The sequence below is a fragment of the Panthera onca genome, chromosome A1 (assembly GCF_046562875.1).
Source record: "Panthera onca isolate mPanOnc1 chromosome A1, mPanOnc1 haplotype 2, whole genome shotgun sequence".
Classification (NCBI taxonomy): Eukaryota; Metazoa; Chordata; class Mammalia; order Carnivora; family Felidae; genus Panthera; species Panthera onca.
Genome location: NC_138339.1, coordinates 189103098 through 189130245, shown reverse-complemented (window position 1 = coordinate 189130245; position 27148 = coordinate 189103098). Strand labels below are relative to the sequence as shown.

General features: G+C 38.1%; 1 protein-coding gene across 8 annotated transcripts in view; it reads left to right on the top strand.

The window, feature by feature from the left end:
- Positions 1 to 27148, top strand: part of SCEL (sciellin) — a 112984-nt gene that overhangs the window by 38890 nt on the left and 46946 nt on the right. For all 8 annotated transcript variants that reach the window (XM_078432624.2, XM_078432611.2, XM_060636914.3 and 5 more), the window contains 9 exons: positions 11227 to 11307; positions 13455 to 13520; positions 16382 to 16441; positions 20201 to 20245; positions 21581 to 21640; positions 21943 to 22002; positions 22638 to 22697; positions 25311 to 25370; positions 26368 to 26427. In XM_078432624.2, coding sequence (XP_078288750.2) covers positions 11227 to 11307; positions 13455 to 13520; positions 16382 to 16441; positions 20201 to 20245; positions 21581 to 21640; positions 21943 to 22002; positions 22638 to 22697; positions 25311 to 25370; positions 26368 to 26427 — 552 coding nt within the window. The remainder of the gene's footprint in view (positions 1 to 11226; positions 11308 to 13454; positions 13521 to 16381; positions 16442 to 20200; positions 20246 to 21580; positions 21641 to 21942; positions 22003 to 22637; positions 22698 to 25310; positions 25371 to 26367; positions 26428 to 27148) is intronic.

Genomic DNA, 27148 nt, shown 5'->3' with positions numbered 1-27148 from the left:
ATTTGAGCAGGTACAGTCTGGGATACTGAAAGGATATATTTGTGGAGGTAATTACCGAACAGTGAGAAATGAGGGAGGTGCTCAGGTAAGAGGTTGGTTATATTTGTGGAGGTAATTACCGAACAGTGAGAAATGAGGGAGGTGCTCAGGTAAGAGGTTGGTGCCAGAGATCCAGGTTTGGGAATGATCCCAGAGATTTTAAATATGGTATCTTCCAAGTGAAGTTACCTATGGAGAAAATACTAAATTTGAAGACAATGAAAGTGGAACTTTGATGAGTGTCTACATATAAGGGGTTGAGGGAAGAACCAGAAAATGAGACTGTAACTAGTGCAATTACATGGTAAAGATGAAGTGTAATACGAGGTTGGTTGTGGCGAGGCAGAGTGAATGGATACATTCTACATCCAAAATCAATCATCCTTCAAAGTCTGGTATGAATCTTACTTCCACCACATACCCTTCTCAGCCCACGAGGTTGTTTTTGTCATCTGAATTCAGAAAGCTTATTGTCTGCAATTCTCACTTGGCAATTAATTGTGCATGACCTTAGAACATTACTTATTTTCATGGTGTACTTAGCTAGATGGCATCGTCTTATAATTTTTTGAGTCATCTGTATGACTTCATCCATAGTAACTTATCAATAAGTACATATTGATAAATGTATTGTAATGTTTCTCAGTAACTACAAAATAGGGGATTCCCTCAACCCATTATCATATTTATCTTTTTGTTGTTAGGCTTTATTCTATATGCTTAAATTATGAGGACTGTATATATGTGTGTGTGTGTGTGTTTATATATATATAATATATAGCTTATATTATATTAATTATATATATATATAGTGTGTGTATATATATATGTGTGTGTATATATATATATATATATATATATATATATATATATAATACATATATAATCTTCCCTCACTTCCCCTGTCTGTATCTGTGTCTCTGTGTCTGTGTCTGTCTCTCTGTCTTTCCAAAACAATTGTTGATCTCTGACTAAATGCTAGGAGCTCACTTTGCTAAAAGCCAGGAATACAGAGATGTGTAAGACCTAGTCCCAATTTCAAGAAAGACAAAGTGTATAAGGAAGTCAGTTTGAGCCAGGAGTACTAAACATGAAGACAGGCCCTAGTTAAGAGTGAGTCCCTGAGGGTATGATAAACACAGAAGTTGCAATAGCCACAAAATATGTGGACCAAGGAGAGGGAGACAGTAGAGAATGTGTTCGAGGTATAGTAGGATTAAAAGAGATGCTTAAGGTAAACCTTAAAGAGTAAGCAAGAGAAAGCTAGGTACAGAGATGAGGTAGGGGTGGAACCATTCCAAGAAGAAAGGAGAGGAGGGGCAAATGTTCTAATACCAGAGAGCATGGTGTGTGTGTCCGTGTGTGTATGTTTGTGTGTGTGTGTGTGTGTGTGTGTATAGGACTATGGGACTTCTATCCAAGAAGCATTCTCTGCATTCTTCTTTATCAGTTATGTTTAGTCATAGCAGGAAATCTAGTAATTACAAATTCAATGTCATTTCGAAAAATGTCTAGATAACCATTTATAGATATACATTTATAATTTGTGATAAGCTTAGGTACCTTTTCAGAATATCATGTTTCTTTTTTGTGTTAATGCTTTGCTATTGTGTAATTTGAGCTCTGGCTGTGCTTGAGATTGTGATATATATCATAGAAAGTACAAATGTCATCGCTGTGGATAATTATTAGGTAAGAGCCAGTGAAGTCTGCCTTTCCCACTTTCTGCTTTTTGAATATGAATCAGAAAGCAATTTGTTAGCAATCGCTAGTGTATGCCTTCAGTTTTCAAGTTGTTAAACTTTTCCTCATTTTTGAGTCCTTCACAAGATCGATAAGATAACCTTTGCCAGCCTTGAGCCAGGGCATGGATAATAGACTCCATTCATGGGAGATATTCAGTCACATCATGATGAAATATGGGCACAGCATTTCTAGGAAGTTGATGTTGAAGTTACTTCCAATTTCAGAACCAACTGTTCAATGTTTGTATTCTGTTTATGATACATTCAAGTGTTCCTATGTTTTTATGTGACTTAGAGAGCCCGTGGTTAAATGGCATGTGGAGCTCATTTAAGAAACTTAGTGAAGCTGAATTAAGGTAGTTTCTGAACAGACAATAAGAATGTTTATGATGTTACCCATTATGGCGATTCAGGACCACCGATGAAGCCAATTCCACCACCACCACCACTACCAAAACACCAATCTGTTTTTTTCTGGAATTGTTTCAGAAGACAGAGAAGAAAATACATAGCTTCCGATAAAATTAAAATAGTGGAAACACACCTAAGAAATTTCCCTAGGAAATTACCACATAGTTAAATGCTTGCTATGTACTTTTATAATTTCTCATCTGTATTTGTTCAACCTCTTCTTCAGTGGCTTTTATTGTCAGTGAGTTGATTGGTAGAGTTGAAGGAGGAAAGAAAATCCTGATTGAGATGTGAGTTGCCATGGCAACTACAGTTATATTTTTCTGTGTGTAACTATAAATGGTAAAATGTAACCCTTCTAATTATACTGCTACATTTTTAACTCTATTGGTACCAGACCCTCTGCAAAGTTTGTTGTCATGGTAAATTAAATCTATATGTTTCATTTGTATCCCAACAAAAGTCTTTATTTTAATTAGAATCTGTTTTGCAAAAATTAAGATTCTAAAACTCTTAGTAAAATATCAAACTACAGTGATTTTAAAATCTAATCTGAATGCCTACAAATAGCCCTTCTGGACTTTCAAAATAATGAAAATGTTAACCTGAATCAAGGTTTATTATTTTTGAAGTGTGTCATTTGAATAGAATGAAAAGAAAGCAAATTAAAAATGTGCCAGTGGAGGGCTTAAACTTTATTTAGCAGAAAGTTGCTTTTTCCTCAGTCCTATGAAGTCAACATAGACAGGCTCTGCTCTCCTAATGCTAGTTTTAAGTAACTCATGCATTCAAACAACAACCATCAAAGACATCCCTGCTCCCCACCCCCCATCAGATTCACCACCCCTGCTCCCTTGGAGCCCCTGTTGCCTCTATTGCTGCCCCAGGTTGCTCCTTGAACTATGATGAAGCGGCAAACCCTCAGACTCAGAAGCAGGAGCAAGGAAAAAGCTGTGAGAATCAGGGTATGGAGGGGCAAGGGTCCTGCCGAAACCATCACCCTCCAGGTTACAGCTCCCTCTGTCCCAGCCATAAAAACAGTTTGATTTTTTTAAAAAAGTGATTTCACCCTGTAGTAGTATTGTCTGAAGGTCTATCAAATAGAGATTGTAAATCTCACCTCTAAAAGCCATGAAAATTCTGAGAGATTAAAGGGGCTGTCTGTGGCGATTCAAATCTTAGTGTCAATTACATAAATCATGTTTTTTTCCTGGTAAAACTGAGCAGAATTGGGACAGGCTGAAGGATGGTGGCTTGAATTTCATGAATAGGGGATGGCTTTGGAGGAAGAAGACTCGGAGGGAGAGAGTCCTAGGTGTGGTATAGTGTAAGTGACAGGAGCATACTGTGGCATAGACTAGGCTTCCAAGAACGTAGGAGGAGGGTAGTGGGAAAAGTGGGTGAGGGGTGTGTGCAAGGGCCCACATTTTACTTAAGAGTGTCTGCACACTTGGGGGCACTGCTTTGTCCTCTGATCTTTCTTCTTCCTCTGTCAGAAATAGACGGAATATTAGATACATGGAATCACAGTATGTATAGCCTTTTGAATATGGCTCTTTCACTTAGCACAATGGATGTGGGGTTCATCCATGCTGTTCCGTGTATCAGTAGCTTATTCCTTTTCATTGCTGAGTAGTATTCCATTATTTCGAGCTATACAGTTCATTTACCCATTCAACTGGTGAAGGAAATTCAGGTTGTTTTCATAGGCTCTAAGAGTTCACATATGGGTTTTCGTGTGTACCTATTTCTTGGTGTGTGGGATTGCTAGGTCATATGGTAAGCATTTGTTTAACTTTATAAGAAACTTCTGAGCAGTTTTTATTTATTTATTTATTTATTTATTTATTTATTTATTTAAAAAAAATTTTTTTTAACGTTTATTTTTGAGACAGAGAGAGACAGAGCATGAACGGGGGAGGGTCAGAGAGAGGGAGACACAGAATCTGAAACAAGCTCCAGGCTCTGAGCCATCAGCACAGAGCCCGACGCGGGGCTCGAACCCACGGACAGTGAGATCATGACCTGAGCCGAAGTCGGACACTTAGCCGACTGAGCCACCCAGGCGCCCCTGAGCAGTTTTTAAAGTGACTATTCTATTTTGCACCCCACCGGCAACACACTGGTTGTTTCACTTCCTTAACATTACTTAGAGTTCAAGTTGTTTCACTTCCTTAACATTACTTAGTACTGTCAGCTTTTAAAAGAATTATTTTAGCCATTCTGATATGTGTGGAGTGCATCTCATCCTGGCTGTAATTTGCATTTCCCTAAAGACTAGTGATGTCAAGAATCTTCTCATTCGTTTATTTGTCGTCTGTACATCTGGTTAAATATCTGTTCAAATCGTTGGCCTATTTTTTCAATGGGTGGTTTGTTTCCTTACCGTATATTTGTGAGTTTTAAAAACTTATGTACTGCTTACAAGTCCTAAGTCAGATATGTGATTTGCATGTATTTTTCTCCCAATGTGGCTTGGGAGAAAAATCCTTCTCTTAACAATGTATTTTTGAAGAGCAAAAGTTTTTATTTAATGAAGTCCGGTTTATCAAGTTATTGTTATTTTTTTAGTAAACTGTGCTGTTCGTGTCATATCTGAGAGCCCTCTGCCTAACCCACAGCCACAAAGATTTTTCTTCTAAGAGTTTTATACTTGTATGTTTTATACACAGGTCTATGATTCATTTTAAATAGATTTTTTTTTGAGACACAGTGAGAGTGAGAGCAAGAGAGCGAGAGAGCGAGAGAGCATGCGCATGAGAGAGCATGCACAAGCAGGGGAAGGACAGAAGGAGAGGGAGAGAGAGAATCTTAAGCAAGCCCCATGCTCAGTGCAGAGCCCGACATGGGGCTTGATCTCACCACTGTGAGATCATGATCTGAGCCAAAATCAAGAGTCAGATGCTTAACTGACTGAACCACTCAGGGGGCCCCTGGAGTAGACTCTTTTTCAATGCTAAAAAATTTTAGAACTTCACCTGATAGTAATTGGACTGTTCTTATTACGTTTTTGAGAAAATATCTAGGGACCAAAAGTTGCTATGAATTTAACAATAGTTAAAATTTCTGTCTCTTTGTGTCTATTGGCTAGCTAAAGTTTACATATTTTCTTATAGAGCAATTAAATTATGTTAATTTAAATTGTATTAACCACAACCACATCTACATACATTTGGAAAGTGCAGTATATCAATGTGCAAGGTGCTTAGTCTATAGCAAGTACTTGGGGCTTGGTGGAATTAAGGATGCCTTGTAATAACTCTGCCTTCCCACAGTCATGTAGTGGTTTGCCAGCCCAGATCTGGACAGATCTTCTCCTTTTGTAGATAAAGAAGCAGAGGTTCAGAGAATCAGCCCTCTTTCTAGGGTCCAACTGAGTTAGTGGCAAAGCTAGTCTAAAACGTAGGTCTCTGGAATTTTGAGGAAGGTGCATGCTCTATTGCTGTGTTATGGTTTCTTGAAATGGCCCCTGGCCACTAGGAAGTGAGACTTCATTATAGTAATCATTCTTTTGAACATGTGCCTTACGTTCTATAAGCTCTTTGAGATCAGGGACCACATCTTTTCTAGCTTTTGAATGCCCAGTTTTGCTCATATGTTGCTATGTGTCCTAATATTAAAGCTGGGGCATTTGTGGAATAAATGCTTGTTGAGCTAATGACTCCTTCCTTGGGCAAGAAAGTAATGCATGACAACATATTGCTATTAGATTTTCACTGGGAATACTGGTGTATTGGTATTGGTCTGATCCAGTATGATCTAGAGAATAACACATGAGATTCAACATCAGAAAAACTAAGCTGAAACCCTGGCTGGCTGAACTACGTACTAGCACCGTGACGTAGGGCAGATTACTTAACCTCTGGGACTCATCGAAAAACAAAACAAAATAAAACAAAACAAAAAACAAAACATACTCCATGAGATAGATGTATGAATGGAATAAAATAATGCTTGTGAGAGCTTGACCAAGTTAGTATGGTACTGAAACTCAAAAACTAGAAGTTCCATCTCCTTTGTCACTTTGTGGGAATAAAAATTCAGTGTGTGAAAAACAAAGCCTAAGCATGATGGAAGTTGAAAACAAAACTCACAGTTAAATGTTAGAGTCGATTATTCTTGTTTCAATCTAGGCATGTGCTGTAGTAATGAAATGCTTTTCACGAGAGTGTGCAGACAGAAGTCCCAGAGCCAGGCATGTTTTGCAAAAAAGCCATGATGAAGAGAAGTGATTTTTGTAGCAGCACAAGAAAAAGAAGTAATATAAACTGCTTCATGATGTCATTTCTATTAGCTCTGGCCTTCGGGCTCATCTGCAAGTTTTCCCAATTCTTATGAAAGCTGTCTTTTTTATTCCCAGAAGTTATTCCTTACAATTATAGTCACTCATGTGGTGGCATGGATCCTGCAAAGGTCTTGTCGGCTTGAAGGAAAGACGGGGTAGAGCCAGGGGTCAACTTATCCAAGCTTAAATATTGCATCTCACAGTGGTATTCAAAGAAGATCGTTCCACATGCATGTCTCTTGTTTCCTTCTCTTCAAAACATTCTGGGCCACAGCTTCCTGCCTCGCTCTTGCATTTTAATCCCCTGGCTTGGCATTACATCAAGCTCCTGGCATGGCATGAATGACTTCTCTCATTGCCCCTAAGGGCTTGGGTTCTGTCATCTGTGGCTGTCATTGCGGAGATGCAAATGAAAGCTTCTTTGAGGTGAATCGAAGTCAATGTGGCATTGCCTAGCCCCAGCCCAGCAGGGCTCTAAATGCAGCACCTTCCGAAATAAATATTCCCCTCTGTTTTTCTTGGCCTTCACAACTGCACACCCACCTTTTCTTTCCAGGGTAGTCCCCAAACCATATCTGTACCGTGTACTACTTCCGTATCCATACCTGCTTCCCAGATATACCCAGTCAATATCACCTGCCTCTTTGAGGGCTTAGCCATTCTAACATGGAGGAACTTTAGCTTTTCATCAGTGTGATTCTGGCATAGGCAAACTTTGGCACCATTCTATTTCTCCTTTTTGTAATCCTCCTTTTCATCTTTTTATCTCTCTCCTGCCTGTTCTCAGACATCCAGTGTCCTGTGCAGACTTACTATTTCCCAGGACTGACCACCTTCTTACCCCTTTCATCTACCCCTGGAAGAAAAGCATATAATCAGTGAATCCACCCAGGTACACTAAAGACACATTATCACTTGTGATATCCCATTATCCCCAACACAGGGATATTTTTTGAAAAGAGAAGGTTATAGCATTTCATATAAAATAATATCTAATTATAAAATCTAACACTAAACCAGAATGGGGAGACTATATTTTTAGGTAAATTGTTTTTCAGGTTTTAAAACCTAAACAGGTTTTAAACGTTTCAAGCTGCCCTTCAGTTCTCATTTCCTTCCTCAACAAATAGAAATGCATCCAATCATTCCCTCTTTCAACACATCTGTATTGGGCACCTAAATCATACACAATCCTAGTATTTAGGATATAACTATACTTCTAAGAACTTTCAGCCCAGTATGGAGACAGAAAATTATGTGTAATCCAGATCAGTGTGGTATGGGCCTAAAGAGGGTATGCTGTGGGGAGACATAGGGATGTATCCAGCACAGGTTTGGGTGCCACAAGGGACAGTAATGACTAAGCCAAGTCTGAAGCTACAGGAAGAAGTATCCAGGGGAAAGGGAGAAGCAGGTAGTCCAGAGAACAGAGGGAATATGGTGATAGGGTGGTTAGGAGTGCAAGGGTTAGGAGTGCAACACCTACAGTGTTGGGTTTATGTGGGGTAACAAAAGCCACAGCACTAGGTGTATAGTGAGCACTTACAGTGAGCCAGGCAGTGCTCGAATTCTTTGCAGGCCCTTCTCCTGGGTTCAATGCCACCATCAATACAAGGAGCAGGCGACTGACCATACTCTGTGCACTGCCCATCACCCAGACAATCACTAACACATCACACTCTGCTGAGAAAGATTTAGGACTGATTGCATCACCTCCTCCATCTCTATGGCCACAGATCCCCATGAGAAGCTCGGTCTGATCATTTCTTGTCACCTTGAGTAGCCCCACAGAGCTCTGTCCATCACTGACCCTGACCCAAACTAGCAGCAGCCTAAGCACTCAACCTTCCACAGTACCTCCCTGGATGTGTCATCTATTACCATCAAAACTGGCTGCTCTGCAGTCTTGTCTTTGAATAGCACTCATCTGTTTGTTGAGCTCTTCCAGAAGACTCTGCTTCCATGGGGTCCAGAAGAAGAGGAGAGGTCCTGTTTGCTCTTCATTGCTACTTCCTATCAATGTTAGCTTTCTCCTCCCTAAAGATCCCCTATCTTCCTTGAAATTATGGCATCATGAGCTTCTCTTCATCATTGCAGTCAATTGAAGGTCTCAGAGTCACTCACCACCCCTCTTTCAAGATTCTGGCACCAGGCTCATGGTCTCTGTCACACCTGCCTCCTGCCATAATGCTTGGTGATTTTCAAACCCATGTGGAGGATCCTTCCCCCAACTGGCCTCTCACTTTCTTGATCTCCTCTCCAATATTCTTGTCCTTTGCCCTACCTCAGCTATCCATACATCTTGCCTTTGTAAGTAACCATATGCATTTCAAAGTTTTTCCATTCTGCTTCTACTTTGTCTCTACTCCATTCAGCCCACTCTCTCCAGTCCTCTGATTCTAGAAATTTCTCAGCCTCAGCCCCACCAATCACCAATCCACTGATTTTTCACATTGCCTCTACCCTCATATCCTCTGTTCCCTCCATGTGCATCTCAGATCCCACAGTCCTTCCTTATAATCACTTCCTCATACCCCCCTTCCCTTCCTTTGCCTTCATTCTCTTTGTTGCACTCACTTGGCTGAATTATAAGCTTAGTTAAATCCACCTCTCTGTTTCACCTGTTTCTGCCCCCTAATTAGCTGAATATGGCAAGAGAAAACAATGGCAGCTAGTTTTATTTTAATTCAATGGCCACGAACCTCCATTGAGCTACTGGTGTTGCCCAGAGATCCCTAGGATATCATGGGGGAGGGTTTATGGAGCCAAACTTCCTGGTTCAGATTCCTCCCTCTGCCACTTACCAGCTGTATCATTAGGGATATTTATCTTCACTTTCTGAGCCTCAGTCTTCTCATGTATAAGGTAGAAAGAAGAATGATACTTATCTCTGGGATCACAGTGAGGATTAAATGAGAGAGCTCTCTGTGTTTCCATCTATGACCAACCAATCATCTCACTTGTGTCTCAGGTACCCTTACTTCTCAAGTCTCATTGTTTTCTGCTCACTCTGCTGCACCATCAAATTTCACTCCTTCACTGGGTCATTCTCATCGCCCTGTATGCAAACTCTAGTAACCTTCCTTGACCTATCAACCTTCAGGAAGCCACCCATTTCTCTGCAAAACACCTCTGTCTCCTATTTTCTCTTAAATACACTCCTATAAAGTTGTTTTTCACTACTGCGCCATCAAAACTGCTCTCATCAGCGTTACCAGTGAGCACAATCTTGCCAAAACCATGGAAACTTCCCCATCCTTGTTTTATTTGATCTGTCCATTGCATTTGGTATGGCCAGTTCCTCCCTGCTTGAGACTTCCCTCACTTGACTTCTGGGGCACTACACCTTCCTATTTCTCTTCTTTTCTCTTTGGCCACTTCTCCTTGGACTCTTTTGCTGTTTCCTTCTCATACCCTTGACATCTAAATATTGCAGGGCTGAACCCTGAGCCCTCTCTGTTTCTTCATTTACACTGAGTCTCTTGGTGATCTCGTCCAGTTTCAAGTGTCAAATGGCATCTCTAAGTTGATGATGCCCATATTTATATGCTCTTCCTCCAATATCCTCATGGCTCATTTTATCATTTCCTTTAGGTCTTGACTCAAATTTAACTTCACAGAGAGGCCTTCCCATTTTATATAAAATGGTGTTCTTGCACCATCAGTCTATATATTATATTCTCTTACTCCGTTTTATTTTCTTCAGCTGTCATATATTTATTTGTGCATTGAAAGCCTTTTGAGAAGAGAGAAATTATCACTTTGTAGAATGCCTTGTACATAGAAAGCTACCAATACATGTTTATTAAATAAAAGCATAATCTCATTCAGCCCTGACAACACCCCAGCAACCTTATGAGAAGGGTTATTATAGATGAAGAGATGGAATCAAGTTAGCCCATTACCATACAGCAGGCAGTTCAGACAGCTGGACTCCAGAGCCTACATGCTCACCTAGCATGCTACAGAAGCCAGAGGGGTACCTGGATTCTGGATCACAAGGGTACTTTTACTAGGTATGGAATTGATCTTGAGGATAATAGGGAGCTACTGGAGTGGTAGTGGTGGGGTTGGGGGGTGACATGCCCTGGGTAAGTTGCTGACTCCATCCAAAATATGTACATACTTGCCTGTCTGCAATTTCTGGGTCATCGAATCATGCTGGCTCAGAAGCCGCCTTGGCTCTGGGTTGGAAAGTTTAGGCTGACAGCATATGTATGCTTTGCTAGCAGCAAACTGGCCTGTGCTGCCAATATTTAAGCCAGATTTAGTTTAGAGCTTTGAGTCAACTTTTTCTTGATGTCTGTGAAACTGAAAACCTTTCTTGCTGTTTCCATAGCAGCCTGATGGTTGACATAATTCCTAAAGAAGATTATATGTTAATGCCCAAGAATGATTTACTACACTCATGGGCTGCTGACCCAAAATGCCACAACTTGAGCTAGATAGTCTAGGAAATATTAAGCTTTTAAAAGGACATTATATTTCAAACTATAGTAAAACAGGATGAGGTTTCCAAAAATCTGATTAAATGAACTTTTAAAATGCCTGTAATTTAAATATTTGACTCCTCTAAAGTTTAGCGCGGTATAGATTCTGGCCTTTCATCTACCTCATGCCAGGGGGGTGAGGCAGTTGTAAGATGCACAAGCTATTTCCATATAGGCAATAAATACATTTGGTTAATAGATGCTAAAATTTGCAATGTTTCCATGGTGAAAGGAACTGCTGTTTTCTGTTTTAAAGGGAACCAACTGTTCGCCCTCCAATACCTCCAAAGCCCGTTTCTCCTGTTTCATCTCCTAACCAGCAGAGACGGGAGAATAGGTGAGACCTGGCATTCCAGAATTTCTTGGCCAAAATAAGCAGTTATAGAAATGAAAGCAAATGAATTGTGACCTGTTTTGTGCAAAGCATGGGTATGTTTTATGCACACATTCACTGAAGAAGCACTTGTAAAGCTTTTCTAGTTTTCTATTTGCTGACACAAATATGTATTTATGTTTGCCTTTGAATACTTATGGCCATTTCCCATCTTATGGAAATACACTTTCAAGATAGAAGCTGAAGTATTATACATGAATACATATATAAATACATATATAATGACATATATAAATACACAGAAACTATACATATTTTTTTTACTGAAAAAAAAAATATATATATTATCTATACATACAGTTTATATTTACTCCTAGTTAAGTTTCCCATTAAAAGCTACATTTTCTGATAAAAGATGTTCTTCAACTTTGTGTTACTACTCAAGCTCTCCCTTATGTTAGAAATATTTTTGGGTAGCTCCTTAGTCTTGTGTTAGCTAAGGAATTTGCAATTTATTTCAAACCAATTACATTTTTAAAAATGTTCTGATTAACCTGTCTCCAAATAAAAAAACAAAAACAGACTTGCTTTTCCATTTTGAATCTCTGACAGTCTATAATTAATACTTACAAACAAATTCAGAGATCTGAAAGTTTTCCCATGTGTTTATGTTAAACTGTTTAAAAGTCTCAGGCTGTTTTTTAAGTTGTGCATTGCACATTTCCGTTATTATTGTGAGATTTAAAAAAAATGTTATTTCACTGAAGACTGACTACATTAGATCCACTTGATTGCCTGCCTTTGATTCTTTTGTATTTTTGCATTTTGATGGTGATTTTTGTTGACAACATGAAAGAAAATTCTAGAACTATTCTTCAGAAAGCGGGTAACTTCAGATAGAAAATGCTGACTGGGCAGCAGGGCTAAGTAGCATTAGGTGTTCAGCCTATTGAGTTAAAAACTATGTCTGAATTTCTGTTCAGTGAAACTTCACAAGATCTTTGAAATTTTGTCCTTAAGATGAGAAGATAATTTTTTCCCTTTTAATGAGCCAGGAGAATACCTTTTCATTGAATTAATTAAAAATATAGACCATTTATAACTTTTTATTTGTGCAATGGTTATAATTATACTCTTAAAACAACTTCTTAAGCTTTCTAACTTACATTATTTTTCCTTTTATAGTATTGACCAATTAAATCTGGATTTGAATAAGATTTTTTTACGGGACCTTAAATAAATTGCCTTTAGTACTATCTAAATTCTAATCTAAAATCAGCAACTCTAGAACAGTGAGCTTGTATAGATTCAAAAAAATCTAAATTTCACGGGAATTGGTCTAATCCATTTTTACTACTTTAATTTCTTTCTTCTCCCAATGATCTTAAAAATAAAATTAGGACAACTTGCATGTTTTAAACCCTCATTACTTTAATCACAGCAAGATGATTTTAATGAAAGAATATGAAAGGGAAGTGTTTCCTATGTAATTAACACATGTCCTCAGGAGTACAAAAAATAGTTGAATATAGTTTCTTGAGAACAAGCAAGAATGTTTAAGTAGGTCAATCAGATACTTAGGAAAATAACAGAGAAAAACCTTATATCATATCTTGTGACAGAACCTAACTTCATAAGCTTTTATTCTATCAACTCAATGTGATCATTCTCAATGTGGTGGGCCTGTTGGAAATTTAAAATATTTCCTATCTTATCTGAGCAAATATATTTCTCGATCGTATTCAAATGAGGTAAGTCTTTAAGAAAAAAAAAATCATTCCTTTGCTGCCTAATAATAAAAACGGTTCTTAAGAGATAAGTATGAAAATGCTTTATTGATGATTGGAGACTAAAATAAAATGAACATAAACATATTTAGAACAGATGTTTCTGGATATATCTAGTGGTTAAAAATGTATTAAAGGAGACAGGCTAAATTGCAAAAGTATTATATTGGACCCCAGATTTTCACATAGGAAATGGTTGAGTTGTAGCCAAACAAAAGAGTAAGATAAAGTTTGTTATCTCAAGTAGTTATTGCTCCAACACACTGTGATATTTTTGAACATAAATGTTTTCTTAAAAATTTATATTTAACAGAGAAGTGTTTTCTTATCTAACAGACATTATCTTTAACTTTGAAAATATAGGCAGATATGTCCACATAAACCAGGTGTATATACAGAAGCCAACAGATCTGCTGAAAGAAATATAAGGTATAATGATCTCTATCTCTATCTATGTAATTGTAGAAATGATGAAGTTTGCTTTATTAGCATACTTAAAGTACAAGACAATTAATAATAAAATAGACAAAATCGGTTTTCCAGCTGGCTTTGAGATAGTGGTTAATAAATATTTTTATATGCACCTACAGAATTTTATTCTTTTTTTTTCTATCCCAAGCTTTACATTAGGGAAACAACCAAAGTTGTCTCAACATGATAACAGAATAAAATCAAACCCCTTAAGAAAGGAAAACACCTCTCTATTCCCAGCATTTGTCCCAAGGTCTGTGATACAGTTGTATTGATGTTTATTTATTTATTTATTTATTTATTTATTTATTTATTTATTTAAATTTATTTTTTATTTTTTAAAATTTACATCCAAATTAGTTAGCATATAGTGCAACAATGATTTCAGGAGTAGATTCCTTAGTGCCCCTTACCCATTTAGCCCATCCCCCCTCCCACCACCCCTCCAGTAACCCTCTGTTTGTTCTCCATATTTATGAGTCTCTTCTGTTGTGTCCCCCTCCCTGTTTTTATATTATTTTGTTTCCCTTCCCTTATGTTCATCTGTTTTGTCTCTTAAAGTCCTCATATGAGTGAGGTCCTATGATTTTTGTCTTTCTCTGACTAATTTCACTTAGCATAATACCCTCCAGTTCCATCCAAGTAATTGCAAATGGCAAGATTTCATTCTTTTTGATTGCCAAGTAATACTCCATTGTATATATATACCACTTCTTCTTTATCCATTCATCCGTGGATGGACATTTGGTCTCTTTCCATACTTTGGCCACTGTTGATAGTGCTGCTATAAACATGGGGGTGCATGTGTCCCTTCGAAACAGCACATCTGTATCCCTTGGATAAATGCCTAGTAGCACAATTGCTGGGTCATAGGGTAGTTCTATTTTTAGTTTTTTGAGGAACCTCCATACTGTTTTCCAGAGTGGCTGCACCAGCTTGCGTTCCAAGATGTTTATTTTTTTAAGTTGACTTATTTATTTTTGAGAGAAAGGGAGTGAGAGAGGGAAGGAGGGGGGAGAGGCAGAGAGAGAGAGGGAGAGAGATTCCCCAGCAGGCACTGTCAGCACAGATCCCAATGCAGGGCTTGAACCCACAGACTGTGAGATCATGACCCGAGCCAAAACCAAGTGTCAGAAGCTTAACCAACTAGGCCACCCAGGTGTCCCTAGTTGTGTTGTTTAAATGAATAGGTGGAAATATAGTCATTTGACTGAACTAGTTCTGCAAAGGCTTTGCTAGTATTGGCTGCAAAATAAGGCCATATCCAGCTCCACTCACATCATCAGGAAAAGACTCACAAATTGTATTGATCTTTGGGTAAGGTTTCCCCATGACAGTCCTGATTTATGCCTATTATCTTGCACATCCCATCTAGTTTAGTATTTATTGTGGTTATATTGTTTTTATATTTTTATTTTTTAGAAAAAACACTATTTTTGAAATTAGTTTTGAATGATGCTATTTTATAGATTTATCAATATGATAGACCATTTTTTTTATTATGGTAAAAAACATAATAGTAAGTTTACCATCTTATCCATTGTGACAACCAATGTTTCAAAGTTCAAAACTTACATACTTTTTTTTTTATTATTATCTCCCTTGACTCTCAGAAGAGTCCCAGTTTGAAACATACATCACATGGATACCTTACCTTTGGGGAGAATCACCTTTTCCTTCCACTTAGTAACTTAAGTATAACTGTATCTCAGCATTGCCCAAGCTGTGTCCCATGTACCACAAGACGTCAATGCATGTTCTGTGAAAGAAGGGTTTAATGGCCAACACATTTAGGAGACACAATTAAACAGTTCTCTACCACAGGATGGGGCGCCTGGGTGGCTTGGTCGGTTGAGTGTCCGACTTCGGCTCAGGTCATGATCTCACAGTCCGTGAGTTCGAGCCCCGCGTCGGGCTCTGTGCTGACAGCTCAGAGCCTGGAGCCTGTTTCAGATTCTGTGTCTCCCTCTCTCTGTGACCCTCCCCCATTCATGCTCTGTCTCTCTCTGTCTCAAAAATAAATAAAAAAACGTTTAAAAAAAAAACAGTTCTCTACCACAGGACTTCTCAGAAATTTTAATGTGTTTACACATATTCCGAATCTCTGAAAGTTGGTTATATTTCCCAAATTTACTTGACTGCAAAATTCTTTCTTCACAGAACCCTATTAACCTTCTATAAAACACTGTCTTGAAAATCTTAAATATAGGGACACCAGTAAGCATTTTCCCTTTTTATGATCTTTTTATGATCTAGGGACACCAGTGTGGATTCAAATACTCTATGTGTCAGGTGATTCCTCCTACCCTATAGTTTAAAATACACTTTCTTTCCCTTTGGAAGCCTAAGAAGACAGATACTTTGACTGCATGTGAGGGACTAATTAATCATTTGGACATGTTGCTTAATGCTCTTTGGCTGTAGTTGAAAAACCTCTGAACACATTTCTGTGTTCACTTGTGCAGTTAACCATACTTTCTTTTCCATTTCCTTTTTTAAAGGAGATGTGGGAGAAGCCAATGTGTTTAGGAGACACTGTAGTTATTTCAGTGAGCATTAGATGCCAGAGCCAATGTCCAGTGAAATGACTGGTGTTTTGTGTATGTGTGTGTGTGTGTGTGTGTGTGTGTGTGTGTGTATGATATCTATCATATCAGCCCTATATCATGAGCTGGTATGATAGAACAATTTCATTATGCAGTTAAAGTCAGTAACTCCTGAACACATGGACTATTGTTTACTGAAAACATAAGAATTTCTAGCTACTTCAAATATAGCTCTACTGTCATTGACTTGTGTTTATTTTTCATCATTTGAAGGAGTCAGGATCTCGAGAACATAGTCAAAGTGGCCACTTCACTTCAGAAAACTAACAGGGGGTAAGAGCTCAGAGCTTTGAGCTTATGTTTTTCTTCTTTTTTAATGTTTCAAAAAAGGCTTAACCGGTTCCTTTAAAAGTTCCAAATATAAACAAAATTCCAATGCTATTTATATAATTTAAAAGAAGAAAGAGTCCGTCTCTCTAAGTAAGTGTCCCTGAAAAATGGGCAACACTGACATTTATGGATACTTTTCTTCTGCTTTGTCTTTTGGTGACTGTACTCATCCTTGTCACCTCTGCTGTCTATGGTTTTGACCTTGTTCCAAGTCCTTGTCCTGTATTTATGTTGCTGGCTCAGATCTCAACTTCTCTGCCTTCCCAGCACCCTCATTTAGAGTGTCCTAGGCCACATTTACCTTCCTTCCCAAATGCACTATTTCCTGACTTCTTTCTGTTCTTTCCTTCAGCCAAGCTCACCTTTCTGGAATCATTCTTCATTCTTCCATGTCTTTCCCCTTAATGTAGTGTCACGCATATATGCATTAAATGTCTAAAATTCTCTTCATGCTCACATGGCCTCACCCTAGTTCAAACCGTCATGGGCACCATCATAAGTTAGAGTAGCTACCCAGATTTACTTACGTTCCCTCAGTCTCTTCTCCCCTAAACCATCACTGCCACTTCTTAAAATTCTGCTTGAACAACTACTTCACTGGCTCCCCCTTGCCCGTTCAATTACATATAACCTTTGCTAACCTGGTTCCAACCTAATGTTCCAGAGTTATTTCTGACTTTGCCCTCACATTTACCCTACACGAAATAGCAAATTAAACCACTTGCTTTCTGAAGTTTCCAGACATTGTGCCTTTGTTTATGCCATCCCACCTACATAGCAGCCTTTCCCGGCCTCAAGGCCACCATATCAATCCATCCAAGTCCTACGTATTTTTCAAGATCTAGATCAGATATCACTTCTTCTGTGAAGTCTTCACAGAATGATCCAGTGAGATCATTCCAGTGACTTCTATTTATCTAAGCTATTTGAACCCCCTATTTATGTGTTATAACAACTAATCATAATTGGTGTTGTTTCATGGTATCTATGTCAGCATCTCACCCTCTCTGTCATCTCTTCAGTTTCTTAGAGCAGATGTTTTGTTTTATTCACCGTAAGTCATTTGCAGTGTCTAACAGGAATCTTTCGTGCAATGTAGGTACTTATATAATAGATTATGGTAAATAATGAATGAAAAGTGGGAGACCTGGAGTATAAAAATTCCATATTTTAAATGCCATGCCTACAAAAATTCTCATTGCTTGGTGGAAGTCAGCAATGCAATGCTGAGTGTGATTGGGGACCATGGTCTCAGTCAAAAGAACTGAAGAGAAGAAACAGAGGTGACACATTGCTCTTCTGTGCACAAAACTAATTGGAACTCTGCATCCAGGTGGGGACTCCAGAAAGTATCCTGAATGTTTCACTTCCACCTTCTCTTGTCTGAGTGCCTAGATCTCTAATTCTATTTACTTTACTTTTATGAGGTAATATTTTGTTTTTAAGAGAGATTGGACAGTGTTTTGGTGAGTGGTGGGGATGTTTGAGAGGGAGATATGTGAGTGATGCTGAAGGGAAGTTATGGTTTGGCACAAAGAGAAACACTGGGAACTACTGTCAGTTTTGTCCCCTCCCTAGGCACGATGCACGAAATCCGCAGAAAGATGTGTTCTTTGCAGGGAGAAGTTACTGCTCTGGAAGCATTCCTCCAAGGGGAATGTCTGTTGGATTGACATACCCAAGGACCATTACTATGGGCCATCTGTAGGGACTAGAATTAGCTTCATTCACCTGAGCTGCTCTTTGTGATATTCCTTCGTGAAGTGGACTGTCACTCCTATCTGATTAAGAGCATTTAATTTCTTGCACATGCAATGGTGAAATTTAATATTCAAAGCTTTTATCAATGTAAGGTCACTTTAAAAGCCCAACTTCTTTCTTCAGAATATTATCTCCATTTTATTTAATTTGCCACAGATTGTCTTCTCATGATTTATGCCAATTTTTTTGTGATAAACGTGAGCAACCCCAGATTCTGATAATCACATTGTTGTGACTCACATTAGCCAGAAAGATCTGGGGCTACAATTTTATAGGATCCTTAGGTTTGTTCTTATCCTGGGAGATATGGAGAGAGTCATACCCTCAGAGGTAGAAGGTGGGATTTCAAGCAAGAAACAGCAGTGGGGCACTGTGTCAGTGATAGAATGTTAATTCTTGTCAGGGTCAGCAACTTTTGTATTTCAGTATTTATCCTCAGCCTTCAATCCTACCACTGAATATGTAACATTATTTGAAACGTTTCATTTATGTGATGGCTGCTAATGTAACATGTTTTAGGGTCACTGAGAGGACTTGCCCAGTGGCTATTCTGGTAGTGCGTGGTGCCAGGCACCTTCAAAGCACATGAATGACTCAGAACTATACTTCTCTAGCCTGAGCCAAAGTCTTGATGTCTCTGAAAGCTGTTTAAAAAATAAATATAGCAAGCATTTATTAAATGAAAAATTTAATAGACTGGGAACTGTTTGTTATAATGGCCAAAATTAATTGAAAGTTTATGACTTGCCAGACAGCATGCTACAAACTTTATACTCATTATTAGCTCATTGATTCTTTTCTCAGGTGAGTACAATTTGTATTGTTGGACAGATGGAAAAATTGAGGCAACAACATATTAGGTAACACATCCAGAGTCATCAACCAGTAAGTGGTGAATCCTGGATTGGGATCCAGGTACCCCTGACATGGGACCCTGAGTATGTAACTACCGAGTTACTTGGCCCCATGGCTTCCTGGTCAGTACCAGTGATGACTCAAGAGGAACATTGAGAAAGTGTGGAAAATGTGTGATTCTAGAGCAGGAAGAAGGAAAAACTATGATTTGTGATCTAAAACTGGAAGGCAAGAGAAATGGAGGCAAAGTGGTGACAGAAATATTGAAGAGAGACCATGCTGTGAGGAGCAAACAGGAACAAGAAACCCACTGAGGCTGCCTTCCTGGGGGAAAGACCTGAGCTCAGGTGGCTCTAAGGGATATTCTAGAACCCAGGCGCTTAGCTTAAAGAGGTTGTTTGTTCCTCAAGAAACAGCCAGAGAGTTGCAGTTCTCAAAAGCAGAAACAAGATAGCAAATTTAGTGGACTTGAAATGAGATAGGAGCACAATTCAAGAAAGCAGCCAGACTTACGGATGAACAGGTGTTTTCTGATAGCTACTTTGTACAGGTACATTATGCAAATGTATAGAATCTGTAACTAGTCAATGTACATATATTTGTTGATTCAGTCAAAAACCTGTATTAAGTATTTATTGTATAAAGGACACGGTATTAAAGACTGAAGAGAATCCACTGTAAAATACAGTTCTAAATTTTAAGTGGAGCGTGTGTGTGTGTGTGTGTGTGTGAAAGAGAGAGAGATGTAGGAGCAGAAACATTATCATGAGACAAGTGTGCAGTTGTTACATTACAAAATATAGTAGTCTAAGTGTCATAAAGGAGATGAACAAAAACAAAATGCAGCAAAGTTTCCAAAAATGTAGAGGACTCTATTCCTTTGGAGGCCTGGGAAATATGTCTTGGAGAAAGGTATTTGAAAGAGCCTTGAAGGATAAACAAGATTTTCATAGAGGAAAAAGGTGGGGCCTGTGTTGTATTCCAGAGAACTAACCAAAACAGGGGTTTAAGGCGGACCGGCCCTTTGACTCTGAACAGGCTTTTACTGATGTGAGATTTTTTTTGTTTTGGTTTTTCTTCCAAAAGTGAAGAATTGGATAATATCATCAAAATGAACAAAAGCTTGAATAGGTAAGATTTGAAAACATCCAATTTTTGTTCTATTACTGAATTGCATATTGTGACTTCTTATGTCTCTTTAGTATTTGAGCACAAGGACCCACATATGGGGCTAATTAAAAGTGTCCTACAAATCTTGAATAAAAAGCTTGCGGGCGTCACTACCAATGAAAGGCTATTCCAATCTAAAGAGACTAATATTAAGGTGTCTTTGATTTTCATACTCTGTTTAGTGAGGCAGTTATATAAAACCACAGTTCTCTTCCTGAAATATTAGCATGCAGGCAGCGTTTAGTTTGGTCACTCAGTGCTTTCAGTTTTATGCTTTACAAAAGCCACTTATTATCTTGGTTAACTTTATCTCCTTAATTTTAAATCATTTATAATTGCTCACTTTAAAAATTATAATAATTGAGGTTTGTGTTGGAAGTGAGTGCAGTTTTTGCTATCTCTCTGTTCCTTTGCCCACCAACATACTAAATGGGTAGGAATCAGAGAAAAAGAGAAACTAGGCAAATGTCAAAGGAGCTCATTGTTCAGAGAGATGTGGTTTTCATACCCTGTTATGACAATATGATCTTATGATTGACTATCAACTCATTTAAGTTTGCTTCTATTCAGTTTATTCATTTACAAAAAGAGAGGGTATTAGATCAAGGATCACAGACTCCATGGCCTCCCAGGGCAGAAGGGACCTGACTGTATGAAATATAGGGCAATGCCCTGTCCAAGGACTCCAGCTGTTTCTCAGCTGCTGACAGGCCCAGTGTTGCAGACCATTCTCAGGATATCTTGAAAATCCAGGTTTCGATGTGTCATGGCCATCTTTGTAAACATTGGCTCACATTAAAAACAAAACGCTCTTGGGGCACCTGGGTGGCTCAGTTGGTTGAGCGTCTGACTTCGGCTCAGGTCATGATCTCACTGTGCTGACAGCTCAGAGCCTGGAGCCTGCTTTGGATTCTGTGTCTTCCTCTTTCTCTTCCCCTCCCCCACTCACACTCAGTCTCTCTCTCCTTCAAAAATAAATAAACATTAAAAAAAATTTTTTTTTAAACAAAATGCTCTGAATCCAAACAACATGTCATGGATCTACTATGTGTGGATCCCCAGTTTGCATCTTCTATCGTATTTTTCCCTAAGGTCCACTGCAATTTAAATTTTGAGTCTTTGAAAATACCTATTTGGAATAAACCAATTTCAAGAATTGTGCCTCATCGTTCGCAACCAGCTACTATTTCCTGTCTATAACTGACCTCTATATAGAAATATAAACTGGTCTATATTTCTTTAGAGTTAAGTATGTCTTATTACCACTGACAAGGTTTTTTATTAATACATTTAAAGAAATCAAGGTCTTGACGGTCTCTTCAGAGCAAATCCTAAGGCAGATCAAACAGAGAAAAGGTAAGTGCAGCTGTCCCTAACCTGAAAATATGGTCTCCCAGATTCCTTGCTGTGTTCTTTCAGACATTAGCTGGAAGGGAGTTGTATCCTCTGGCATGGAAATGTACTAGCAGATGGGGTAGTGCTCTCTGTGTTGTACATTAAGCTCAGACATAATTGCCCAGAAGGATTTCTGCTCTTCCATTCAATAAGAGTAAATGAGCAATTCGTGAAGAATGTTTATGGTATCCGACCTTTTAAGATAGCACAAAATTTTATTTCAATATGTAGTCTTTTTTATTTGAGTTTCTTTGTGTTTACAGAGCCAAGAGCCTTGAAAATCTCATTTTTACGAGTGCCCGAACAGACAAAGATGACAAAGGGTAAGATTTGACTGAGACTCTTACAGGCCTCTTTGATTGAGTCCTAGACTATATACCATCCTGGGTTCAGCCTCTGGCTCAAGACAAGGCAGGCTGGTGGAACAGGCCCTCCCTGGATGGGGGTGAGGAGACGGGTGGATATCTTGGTGGTGGCTCTGCCACCAACATCCATCTGGATGACCCTGGGCAAGTCACTTAACCTCTGGAACCACTGTGTCCTCCTCCCAAGATGAAGGGCATGACCTAGATGATCTCCAAGTTCCCTTTTGTATCTAAAAATGAAAAAAAACTCTAGCTGGCTGTTACAACTAGTGGACTGGCTTATGAAATAAACATTTACTATAAGATGTTTTGATGCTGGGAGCACAGCCTCTCATCACTGAAGTCTTTATGATGTTCTAAGGCACTTTTCAGTTGGAATCTTGGTTGAGTCACTTCATATGTATATCATGGATATATTTATAAATATCTCAAGATCAAGAGTCCTGCTTTTACTTATTTTATATTATAAAAAGGGTTAGGGAATGATTAGTAACTGCACTGATAGCATTTAAGAGGTTAATTTATAGTTCTACACTGATACTGATGTACTAGAAAATTGACTTACATTATGATACTATTTTTTATGTGAAAAGAAACCGAACTCCTGACAGTTTTATTAAAGAAAATCCCGCAATAGTCAAGAATGATGAAAGGTAAGAATTTATGAGATCTTTACTGTCTTTCCCCCAGACTGGATGTTTACCTTGTACTTGGTTAGTTCTTAGATTTACCTTCCTAACATGATAATTATTTCTATTGTCTCGATTATCTGTTAAAGCCATCTCTCTGTGCCAGTCTGTGCACAGAATGGTATTCTAGCTTTCCAAGTCAATCTTGCCAAATACATGCTGAAGCCTCTCTGATGTAGAACACTTGAAGTCTGTGTGATGAAAAGGGCTGGCAGTAAGAATTTCACAGATACAGAATCCTTATTAGCAATCTATTATTATAATGTAATTGTACAAGTATTATTACAGGTAATTTTTTTTTCACATGGAGAACAAATGAAATGGGAAAACAGTCAATTCTCCGCGAATGGTTATATGAGCTGTATAGGAAAAGATGTGATTTCCGATATTTAAAAAATGAAATTGGGAAGGGTCCATGAAAGTGGTGGAAAATAAGAAAATTAGGATGAGCATCTCAAGTAAATCATTTCCGGGCTGGTAAAGAGAAGAAAAGAGATGTGATTTATAATGTGGGATAACTAATAGAAACTGGCTTTTTGATGCAGGAATGACTGAGCTCACTGACCGGGAGAATCCATCCTTCCTTATTTTTCCTTCTTCCCGCCCTTCCTCCCTGCCTTCTTTCTTACACTGAAAGAAACTAAAATGTCAATAGTCTTATCACGGTGAAATCAGAGACAGATGAAAATAGCAAAGGAAAACACCTGGACAATTGGGGGGATTTAGAGGGATTAACTTTGATATCCCCTAATAGCTTTAAGCGATTTGCATGGAAAAGGTTTATTATTGTTTGTAGTCAATTTATATAAAGCACTGGAGACATCATAGAGTTATTTCTACTTTTCCAAGGGTACATGAGACCTGAGAACTTTTTACTAAAAATGACATGTCTAAATCTTCAAAGGGTTTAGATTTATTTATTTATTTATTTATCTATTTATTTATTTATTTATTTCTCTTTTTTGTTTCTTAATTTTTTTTAGTGTTTATTTATTTTCGAGAGAGAGAGAGAGAGAGAGCGAGCAGGGAGGGGCAGATAGAGAGGGAAACAGAATCTGAAGCAGGCTCCAAGCTCTGAGTTGTCAGCACAGAGCCCAATGCAGGGCTCAAACCCATAAACTGTGAGATCATGACCTGAGCAGAAGTCGGATGCTTAACAGACTGAGCCACCCAGGGCTTCCAAAGGGTTTAGATTTAAAATGTTGACTGTCTCATTTCCACCCCTGATTTGAATGATTTTCATGTTTAAAGAAAGCAATATATCAACAAATATATTAAAGTTAGCTTCCCACCAGTCACCCCTCAAAGGAAAAAGAAAGCACAAACTGAGACCTGAAGGGAACTTTTGCTTTTAAAATTATTTAATGGTAAAGAAAATGTAGTGTACACATACACACACACACACACACACACACACACACACACTAGAATATTACTTAGCCATAAAAACAAATGAGATCTTGCCATTTGAGACAACGTGGATGGACCTAGAGGGAGTTATGCTAAGTAAAATAAGTCAGACAGAGAAAAATAAATACCATATTATTTTACTTATATGTGAAACCTAAGAAACAAACAAAGAAAAAGCAGAAATAGGCACATAAATACAGAGAATACATAAATACATAAATACATGAACTGATGGTTGCCAGAGGGGAGGGTAGTGGGGGGATGGACAAAATAGGTGAAGGAGAGTGGGAGATACAGGCTTCCAGTTATGGAATGAGTAAGTCATGAGGATAAAAGGTATGGTGTATGGAATATGGTCAATGGTATTGTAATAGGATTATATAATGACGGATGGCAGCTATACTTGTGGTGAGCATTGTATCATGTATAGAGTTGTCAAATCACTATGTTGTACACCTGCAACTATTGTAAACATTGTGTGTCAACTCTATTTCAATTAAAAACATTTAGTTTACTTTAAAAATAAAAAATAAAGAGCTTGCAAAAGAAGTTAAAAAAAATAAAGAGCTTGCAATCACTTGGCTTCAACCCACAGGTCAGGCTCTTTGACCATTAGGTCTTTTGAGAATATGAAGAATAAAATAGTAGAGTAAAAAAAAAGACCTGCAGATAGCATAGTCTAATTCCTTTACTTATAGTGAGGGAACTTGGTGCAGAAAAGTGAAATAACAGGGTTGCAATCTTGTTAAAATCAGAACTAGACTTTGAATCCAGATCTCTTCCTTATACTGAAACTGGGCGCTAGGGCTATGATATATAGTAATAAAAGTAACCTGAAAATTGTAACATTGCATAAATGATCAACACAACAACTCAGTTCTAAATGGCAGGAATGTTTATTGTTTTATTAAAAATTATTCTCTGTTAGAATGATTTAATCATAACTGAGTAATGACTGGGACCTTACTACTAGAAAAGTTACCATATCTCTTCAGCATTTTGCATGAGAAGAGCCACTTGCATTAAACAGTTCTAAAGACTTCTGAGGCTTTAGGTACTGATAACATCTTACTCCTATTGTGAGAAACCTTCTGTTGCCATAAGAGACTGAATTCCTCTCTCTCCTCTCTGTTGCTCTGCCTTCCTCCCTGCTCCAATGTTATGAAGAAACCAAGGCCTTGGAAGTCTTATTAAAGTTAATCAGAGGACTGAAAAAAATGAGAAAGGGTAAGTGCAGGTCCTACTTTGCTGGGGCTCTCTTTTTTCAAGTTAGCTTTTCATAGGTCATTTGAAGTGGGAGTGTTATGCTTTCCTCCGTCACAGATGAAGTGTTGTACTTTAAGCCAATTAGAGAGTAAGCAAAGGAATATGACGAATCTGTTTCCATAGGACCACATGTTTGAGTTATACTGAACTAAGTACAGGAAATGTGCTACATAATCTCTTATTCTATACTTTCTTAAACAATTAAAACATGAGCCAAGTTTTGTATTTAAATTAAGAAATATAAAGGACAAAATTGCAAAGTTAGAGGTATGCTAGGAAGCTTTTCTAAACTGATTTAAACTAAGTGCTGCCGTGGGAGTTAATAAAGATCAGCTAAGGATAATTACATCCAAGTTTTTTAGGTCATTTGGCCTGGAAATATCTGATACACTTTCCGGGACACTCATTTATACAGATATCAGAGAAAATTGAACATAACCTAAGTGACACAAAATTTTCATGTGTTTTTCTTCCCCCCAGAGACATATATATATGTCTATAGGAAGACATATATTTTTGATAATGTTATCAAGATCTCCAAATGATTATCCAAGTGAATGCCAGGACAGATAAGACTAGGAGAGGATAAGACCTGTTTTGATTTCTGAATCTTGGTTGATTTCCCCCAAATTTTGCTGTGTGATCTTCTCAGTGACACTGAAGGGGTCACATCTTTGAGTTTTCCCTCTGTCTTCTGTGTCTGATCCCTACCACCCTGATTTTCACTTTGGAGGGTCTGCAATGGATTCTATCTAAATTTACATTTGGTCAATATAAAATCCCAGAGATTAACTTAACTATATTATTGATAGGCAATTTTCATAATAAAATGAATTTAATACTTGTATAATAATTTTCTCCAAAAGTTTTCAATTAATCATCCAATAATATGGAATACTTAGTTATATGCAATACTGTGGGAATTCTTGGAAACTGATCTAAATGTTTTTTTTTTAAGAGGTAAAGACCTGGATAATGTTATCAAAGTGAATCCCAAAGGAAGGGAAAATGCCACTGGGTAAGAATTATTAGTGTCTTTAAGTTTGATTTCTGTAAGTGACAATCTTATGATAAAATGATTTTGCATTTTAGCTTCATAACCATATTTTATTAGCATGGAGTGAGACAGTAGCAGTGGGCCCCATTACCTTCCCTTCTTGTTCCTAATAAAATTACTTAATTTTTGAAGAACCGTCCTAATTTTTGATACTAAGTTGCCCTTTATCCCAGATTTTAGGGCTTTGATTTGGTTTATGGATGCATTACTGAATTGTTTCTTTGTATCCAAAGGAAGCATAGTCTTAACAACGTTTTCAAGGTAGATCTCCAAAATAGCAAAGCCAAAGTGGAGGCTTGACTAAAACCCTTGTAAATCAACTTCTCTAAGGATGATACGGTCTCTGAAGGCAACCCAGGGGAGGGACTGGCAGGTGTATCCACTGGAAATTCCACCACGGTTTCCCCTCTTCAGGGCTCTGTCAACATGGCAGCAGCACTGAGTCCCGTCACCTCTGCCATCCTCTGCCATCCCTGTGCACTGTCATCCTTTTGGGTTCAAGTCATCCCCTTTTGATATCGTTCAATGTCAATGCTCTTCCGTGAGGGTCACATGTGTACCCCTGAGAAATGATTCATTCATTTTCCTACCATGTGACGTATTGTTTTTTTTTTTTTTTTCCTCTTTGTAACTCCTCATAACCTAATTATATTTTAAAAGGCTTGCATTGGGGAAATGGTTC